At 40.3% G+C, this 8,618-nt stretch overlaps 1 protein-coding gene across 2 annotated transcripts in view; it reads left to right on the forward strand.

Annotated features, from left to right (window-relative positions):
• The window catches only part of tmem147 (transmembrane protein 147), a 7,659-nt gene extending 563 nt beyond the window's left edge, over nucleotides 1-7,096 (forward strand). For both annotated transcript variants that reach the window (XM_032518202.1, XM_032518201.1), the window contains exons 2-8: nucleotides 101-209; nucleotides 495-564; nucleotides 1,262-1,327; nucleotides 1,455-1,591; nucleotides 3,250-3,334; nucleotides 5,691-5,812; nucleotides 6,863-7,096. In XM_032518202.1, coding sequence (XP_032374093.1) covers nucleotides 133-209; nucleotides 495-564; nucleotides 1,262-1,327; nucleotides 1,455-1,591; nucleotides 3,250-3,334; nucleotides 5,691-5,812; nucleotides 6,863-6,983 — 678 coding nt within the window. In that variant the 5' untranslated portion in view covers nucleotides 101-132 and the 3' untranslated portion in view covers nucleotides 6,984-7,096. The remainder of the gene's footprint in view (nucleotides 1-100; nucleotides 210-494; nucleotides 565-1,261; nucleotides 1,328-1,454; nucleotides 1,592-3,249; nucleotides 3,335-5,690; nucleotides 5,813-6,862) is intronic.
• Nucleotides 7,097-8,618: the final 1,522 nt, after the last annotated feature.

An 8,618-nucleotide genomic window follows, 5' to 3' on the forward strand; every position in this document is an offset into this window, starting at 1 on the left:
TGTGTGTGTGTGTGTGTGAAAAGAACACACATTTTAAAATGGCCTGTATGTACAGTAACAATGTGAAGTCCTATCTTCCTTTTTCTCTCTTTCTCTCCAGGGAGCTGGATTTTGAGACCAGACATCATCATCATGACCCTGTTTCACTTCGGGAACTGCTTTGCCCTCGCCTATTTCCCTTACTTTATAACATACAAGTGCAGTGGCCTGTGAGTTTCTGTTTGAATCAGGGATCTGCATCTTTACAGCTTTTACGTCATCATTAAATAGTTTCTTTGCATTCCTATGTCGTAGCAACATACTGTATGCTCAGAGATTAATTGCGTGTGCTAATAATCTTCTTAGTAGGAGAGGTTGGGGGGGGTCCACATAATCTTCTTAGAAGTGTGTAGTGTGCTCTTCAAATTTCCAATTTCTTTCTTAATTGCCTTGTTTCTGTGCCTCTTTTTCTTACAGTCCTGCCACTAATCTGTGTCTGTGTGTTCAATCCTTAGCTCAGAGTACAATGCCTTCTGGAGATGTGTCCAGGCTGGAGCGACCTACCTGTTTGTCCAACTCTGTAAGGTGAGTGAGCTTCTTGGTGATTAAATTAACTTTCATCATACATTTAAAGGTTCACTGTGAGTTCCTTCAATTTTTCAGGATGATTTCATTTTTTTGTCTCAAATCACTCATTTTTACTTAAATAGTTCACCGCCACTTGTTTCTGAAAACACGTGAACATTTTAAGCGAGAAATAGGCCGTGCAGTTGGTGAATCTGTCTTCAGATCGACAAAGGTCAGTTTAAAAGATTTTTGTCAGATTTGAGATACTCTAGTCACGCTCATCCCACTCTTCATTTCCTGGTTGGGACACCACCAATCAGATTGGTTATTTGTGTCCGACTGCCGGCAGTGCCCGCCTTCCGACTGAGCATGTCATTTCGGAAAAAATGAAGGCCGATGGACGAAGGCACGGAACACACCGATCAGACTCGAGTCACCAACCTCGCCAGGCTGTCCGACGGCCGATGATTGGTTTGTGTTTCAGGGCCTGTAGTCAGTTAGTCATGACAGTTACAGAAACATGGGGGGAGGGGCAAGCTTGCTCTGTTTTGTTTCGATTTTATATGGATCATCAAAAGAAGTGACCATGTAGGAGCTCATAATGCACATTTAAGTAAGGAATATTGCAGAAGAAAGCACATGTCAAACTATGATGTCATATGATGCCTTGTGTTTTGTAGCGTGTTAACGGGATTTGCCTCTTTTTTTGTTTTAGATGCTGTTCCTTGCCACATTTTTCCCCACATGGGAAGGAGGAGCTGGAGTTTATGACTTCATAGGGGTGAGTGTTGTTACTTCATTACAGTAACAGAGATCTGTCGTACAACTACCGACTAGCCAAATGCAAAGCAAGCCGGTACAATACCAGCTTGTGTAAGAGGTTGTAATGTGTGCGTTTTGTTTTCCAGGAATTTATGAAGGCAACAGTGGACACTGCAGACCTGTTGGGTCTCCATCTTGTGATGTCTCGTAATGCCGGTAAAGGAGAGTACAAGATCATGGTGGCTGCCATGGGCTGGGCAACAGCAGAACTTGTGATGTCCAGGTAAGCAGTAGCACTGCTGCTCTTGCAGGTGATTGTTTCACATACAGTGCATATGGAAAGTTTTCACAGCATTTCACTTTTTCCACATTTCCTTATAATACAGCTAGAGATGCACCGATTCCGATTTTTCATTGAGTCTGACCAGCCGATAAAGATTTTAGCCGATTCCGATTTATTTTTATGTAACCAGTTTACAGCACACACACATTTATTTTCTATCTTTTCTTTAAAAGAAAATTTTACATTTTGCATAGACCATTTTTTGAAAAGATAATCCATAACTATAAAAAAGAACTATATGAATTACTCCTGGAGTGGGAAATTCACACACATCTAAAGTGCAATGTTATGGAAAAACCATTTCCTTCTTTTCACATCCGTTAGCCAACAAAATATATATTTAGCAAACTAAACTTCTGTATGTATGAAAACAGGTAATGGCAATATAATAATATATAAATAACTAAAATAAATATAGCCTTCCAGTATTATATTTCTCAAAACACGCACACACACACACACAGGCCTGTTTGAAAGTCAACAGTAATGTTACCTGAAAACAGCATGTAGTTCCTTTTTTAGCAAGTTTGCTTTATTTGTTATTGTGGATAAATATGATCAATATCAACGGGCTTATCTGCTAACAATCCAGCAAATAGACGGTACCCTAGCACGCTGTTACCTGAAACAGATGATTTAACATCACCGCTCATTCTGCGCGCGGTTTAGCCACAAAAACTAAACGCTGATGGAATATTACGTTTTTAAAGTTGGTCTTGAGAGGTATGCATCCCTACTAACCTGGAAACGTTTTAAACAGCAACGACAGCGTGTCGGAGGAATACACACAGCGTGTCCTGCAGCGGGGAGTCAGAGGCAGAAGGACCGTCATCGCAGCGTTCGCTACTTGTCTCACCTAGGGTCTGATAAACAGTATATTCATCAAAGTCCGTGTGCCCAATGCAATTTTCACATATACTGTAGCCATTTACATTTTATTAAAAATAAAGATCGTAAATACAATATGTACATAAGTATTCACAGCCTGAGTATGTGAGTATGAATAATATAAGTATGAAGCCACAAGCTTGGCACACCTGTCTTTGGCCAGTTTTGCCCATTCCTCTTTACAGATCATGTCAAGCTCCATCAGGTTGGATGGGGAGGTCGGTGCGCAGCTATTTTCAGATCCCTCTAGAGATGTTCAATGGAATTCAAGTCTGGGCTCTGGCTGGGCCACTCGAGGACATCCAGAGTTGTTCTGAAGCCACTGCTTTGATATCTCAGCTGTGTGCTTAGGGTCGTTTTCCTGTTGAAAGATGAACTGTCGCCCCAGTCTGAGGTCAAGAGAGCACCGGTGGATGATCAGTGGAAACAGAATGCACCTGAGCTCAATTTTGAGCTTGATCGCAAAGGCTGTGAATACTTTTGTATAAGGGATTTCTTCATTTTTGTATTTTTAATAAATTTGTAAAAAATCAAACTTTACCCATTATGGGGTATTACATGCAGAATTTTTAGGGAAAAAATTAAATTAATCAATTTTCTAAGGCTGTAACATAACAAAATGTGGAAAAAGTAAACGCTGTGAATACCTTCCGTATGCCCTGTATACAAACAATGAATCTAACCGTTTGTGTCCTGTAATGGCTTTTCAGGTGCCTTCCTCTGTGGGTGGGAGCCAGAGGGATTGAGTTTGACTGGAAATACATCCAGATGAGCTTTGACTCTAACATTAGTTTGGTGAGTCGCTGTCTTCTTCTGTTCCGTCTGCTCCTGTATTTTCAAATCTTCTGTCCCAGACCTACACTCTCTTGTCTCTTATATCAGCCTCTCCTTTTCCTCTCATCCTCCCATTTTAAAACTTTCATTTATTTCACACATCATCATTGTATCATTAAACACAATTTCAGAAGGTACAATGATCACATATAGGCTGTGTGAAATGGGGAACCCCAAATATACGACTAAAAGCTTTTCGGAGGGAGCCCGAAAACATACAAAAGATGATGTACAAACCAAAAATTCTTAGACAAATACAGAAAAAAAGGAAAGAAAAATAGAATCAAATACAGTCACAATAGACTCAACATAGACAGATACCACAAACAGACGGACAATCCCAACAGAAAATAGCACTTAATTTACTTAATTCTTAATCAACAATCATATATTACAAGCAATTTTTCCATGACACTTTTCTGGAAGATGGAGACAGAATGCGACAATTTCAAGTTTTCCTCAAGCTCGTTCCAAATCTGCGGTTCCCTACAAAATACACTCGTTTTTTGCCAATGATTAGGTGTTTTTCCCTTGTGTCATAAGTGTGCAGGGGACGACTGATTGGAACAAGCTCACACAGTGGGTAGTTTAACCTGTGAATGACGTGGAATATCATGCAGGCAGTATGAAAGACGTACTACTCGGTAAGCCTAAATAAACCAAGGCGATGAAATAGAGGACCAGTGGGGGTATTGGGCTCAGACTGCATTAATGCCCATATCATATTTTTTTTCTGTAAAATCTGAGTTTTTTTGCAAGTGGCTGGGAAAGTGTTGCACCATATGACATTACAATTGTTTAGATGGGGCTCAAACAAAGGCTTCATACAAAGAATTCCAGCGACCAGTTGTTAATTTTATTGTCTTATTTTTGAAGATGCATCGTTTTGAAACATAGGCTATTACTGTTTTACACAGTGAAAAATTTACAGTGGTTTTATTTGCATATTATGAACTAGGTGGCAACAAAGCCTAATTGTATGAATATAATTAATTTTAACTTTCAGACCATTTTACTAAGTGTTTCCCTTTTCACCCATAACATTAGGCCTTTATCAAAAGCAACTCACTCACCAGCAGGTGGCAGTAATGGCAAATTTCATTTGAATGAAACCTTTATATAAGGTGATCAGTGCTGAGTGTGGGAGTAAATGTCTTGACTTTAAAAATTGTCAAAGAAAACGCCATGTCTGGCACAAACCCAACCCATCACCCAAAGAACTCCATCCCCACAGTGGAACATGGTAGTGGCAGCATCATGCTGTGGGGATGTTTTTCAGCAGTCGGGACTGCGAAACTGGTCAGAGTTGAGGGAAAGATGGGTGGTGCTAAATCAAGGATGTTCTTGAGCAAAAGCTGTACAGCTCTGTGCGTGATTTAAGGCTAGGACAGAGGTTCACCTTCCAGCAGGACAATGACCCCAAACACACTGCTAAAACAACACTTGAGTGGTTTAAGGGGAAACATGTAAATGTGTTGCAATGGCCTAGTCAAAGCCCAGACCTCAATCCAATAGAAAATTTGTGGCGAGACTTAAAGATTGCTGTTAACAAGTGCAAACCATCCAACTTGTAGGAGTTGGAACAGTTTTGCATGAAGGAATGGGCAAAAATCCCAGTGGTAAAATGTGGCAAACTCATAGAGAATTATCCAAAGCGACGTGGAGCTGTGATTGCCGCAAAAGGCGGCTCTACAAAGTATTGACTTTAGCGGGGTGAATAGTTATGCGCATTGACTTTTTCTTATTGTTATTTTTTCCTATTTGTTGTTTTGTTTTAACAACAAAAAATAACCAACATCTTCAAAGTTGTGGTCATGATCTGTAAATTAAATAATGCAAATCCTCAATCCATGTTAATTCCAGGTTGTAAGGCAACAAAACACGAAAAATGCCAGTAGGGGTGAAGACTTTTGCAAGGCGCTGTAAATAAATTAGTATTGTCAGCAAACAAAACCATGGTGTGTAAAACCATGGTGGAATTTTCAAAGTCATTAATATATAATATGAAGAGGAGAGGGCCCAAAATGGATCCCTGGGGGACTCCATATTTAATGGTTTTCCCTATGGAAATTTGTTCATTTATTATTTACATATTGCTGCCAAATAAAGAACTTGTACTGTCCTCCTTCCCCTTTGTTTTCAGAAGTACTGTCACAGAAATGATAACAATAAAATAAGGACTTTTTAAAATGTTTCATTCTCAATGTTGTCTGTTTTTTCTCTATCCCTAGATATGTTATACTGCCATTGTATCTGTGATGAAATGTTTATATTATGGGACCTGAGTGTGTTACATATATATATATATTTTTTGTAGGTCCATTATATCGCCATGGCAGCAGTGGTGTGGATGTTCACACGATATGACCTTCCTAAGAGTTTCAGGCTTCCCGTTACGGTGCTGCTGGCTCTCTGTGTCTACAAGGCCTTCCTAATGGAGTAAGTCTGACACCAGTTTACACACATTTATTTGCTCAACACAAACCTATACACACACCGTCAGACATACTACATACAGTACACAGGCGGACAGAAGAGACTGGTATTAAATGTAGAATATGCAGTGACTTTCTCTTACTAAAACAGTGTCGGCCCCTCCTCCCCCGCTCATAGCCAGAAAGAGAACGCAGCAGTGGTTGAGGGAACTAGAGTTATGCAGAGGGAGTGCTGAACAAAGCAGTGAAGCCGAGGAATAAAATAATTTTGGATTTTTGTAAGAGGTTATGTTTTAAAGCACAATTCAACACACCCACTGCTCCACGGGAAGGTGCCACGTTGTCGGATTATGAGTGAATGCAGAGCTTCTTCCTGTCTGTTTCAGTGTGTCTGTGTCAGTTAGAGTTGTGCGTTTTATATGAAACGCTGAGGGGCAAAGCGGCAGATGGAAACGAGAAGAGGCAGCACAACCTGCACACTGTTATTGGCCCGGGGGTTTCACACCTACATAGGACCCAAAGACTCTCTGTTGACACCCACAAACATCCCACACTCACCAAAATCAAAAAAGAGAAAATCCAGGCCGAGGGCAAGCTCTCTGCCGATACAGACACACCGCTACACACTCTTCTAGTGGGTCAGAAGTGATTGATTACTTTTGGGCATTACTTTTTGTATTGGTCTATACATTGTTTTTGAGGAAATCACTGCATATTATACATTTTTAATCTTCTCATGTAATTTTGGCCTGGAAGTGAATGTATGTATCTCCAAAAAGGTAACATTTTGACCATCAATGTGGTGGCTGCACATTATTTTGTGAACCACAGGATGGCACTAGTTAACAGCAAGAACATAAGCAATAATAATAATTGCATACCATATGAATAGTAAAATACAAGTGCAAGTAAGAGAAACTTATTCATCCACAAGTGGAAGAGAAGGTAATTTCTAAAGTCTCTGACACTCTGATACTGTTACTCTGATGGATGGTTTCAGCAGTTTAGTTCTCTAACATTGTAACTTACATTATGTTTCTCTCTGTGTCTTCAGGTTGTTTGTCCATGTCTTTCTGCTGGGCAGTTGGACAGTGTTGTTGGTGAAAGCTGTGCTGACTGGTGCCATCTCTCTCTGCTCACTGTTCCTCTTCGTCACTCTGGTCCACAGCAACTAAGTTCAACTCAGCACCCTGAGATAAGCCTGCAGCAGTCTCACTGGTCCCGACTGGACCCGGGTTGTGATAGACAGGAGCCGACTCCCCGATACCTTTCAGTCTAAATATCACCATACAACACCAAAGACTACTGAAAAGGCTTGTTGATACTGGGTAGCTGGACTGGTCTGATTTACAAACGAGGCTAAGCTACCGACGGGAACGCTAAAGTTCTTTGGGTTTGTTTTGATCAGTCTAAGCGGACGTGGATTGATGCGCTGAAGCTTTGTCTGCTTTCAGTCCAAGCTGCAGGTTGAGTGGTGACATCAGGAAGCTTCTGTTATATCATTGGCTTACCTCAGCTGTGTTGGTTTTGTTAGGTGAATTTTGTACCACAAATGAATTGAGACTTTTTATATAACATCATTCTTTTCTGTGTGTTGTCTAATGTGTTGGCGTAATGCAAAGTGAATTTATAACAAATTAACAGTGATAGTTAAATTTAATTTATTTATATGCCAGTAAATATTACTAGTAGTTAAATGTAACTAGCAAGATTTTTCTTATTAGGAAAGAAATTGTATTGAAGATTTAAAGATTAACAGTCCCACAGTATGAATAAACTCGGATCCACTCAGAATTATGACATCATGTTGAATTGTAAGCATCTGTGATTTTGACTTTAAAGTAATAAATGTCTTTTTGTCTTAACTTGCTCTTTGGAGTTTTTCATGTTTATATACTGTATGTTTGTATTTTGATGTTTAATGGCTGTCAGGAATGATGAGGTGAAATATTTAAGAAAATAATTTTTAGCTTTTTTTTTCTACATTTTACAGGCTCATTCCAGGGACAGATTATCTGAGCATGCATTAGTTATTCAGCAATGGTGCACACTTGGAACACCATGATCTCACCACTGTTGTCGCAAATCAGGTACAGTGTATTTATACTTATATCTGTATTGTAAATCTGTAGATCTAAATTGACAGTGCTATCAAAGTCTGGAGACTTTAGTCCTTACCTTTTGAATAAATTATAAACTGCTTTCCGAGTTTTGCAGTTCTTAGACCAGAACATTCATAGAACCCTTTTCTTCCGACAGGACCAATTTGGGGATTATTTAGTTCCTCTGACCGCAGTTTCTGTAGCTCTTTCAGCTCCTACTTCAGGGCAGGGTCTTTTCCCTCTTCCCTTTTGACCTACTGTAGGTCTACGTTGATCGGTCCAACTTATAAGTCCCGCCCCCACAGGGCGCCATCTGTAGCCATGCCGTCTGTTTTAGCAAAACATTGACTACTTGAAGAATTACGGTTGCGGAGGTTCATATTACGCTGAGGCCTTCGTCTTCTGTGTTTCTCTGTTAAGTCCTCCAGCCTAGTCTTTAAACGCCGCCGTTTGAACTCCGTTATGGTGATCGCTGGCAAGGCACACCAGGATCATTCCGATGGCCTCCTTCATGCTGGTTTGTTGTTGTATTTGGCACTAAAGTCACGTGACGTTGCCGTGCTTGCATCAGTCCCTTACCCCTCCTACCAGTTCCTATGGCCACTTGGCCAGTGCGAATGGAAATGGCAAAACCAGTTTTGGGGGAGAGTAGTTAGTGGAGCTGCTCAGAAGTGGACTGTTCCTATAACTACGTTCCTGTATCTACTT

The sequence above is a fragment of the Etheostoma spectabile genome, chromosome 6, assembly GCF_008692095.1.
Source record: "Etheostoma spectabile isolate EspeVRDwgs_2016 chromosome 6, UIUC_Espe_1.0, whole genome shotgun sequence".
Classification (NCBI taxonomy): Eukaryota; Metazoa; Chordata; class Actinopteri; order Perciformes; family Percidae; genus Etheostoma; species Etheostoma spectabile.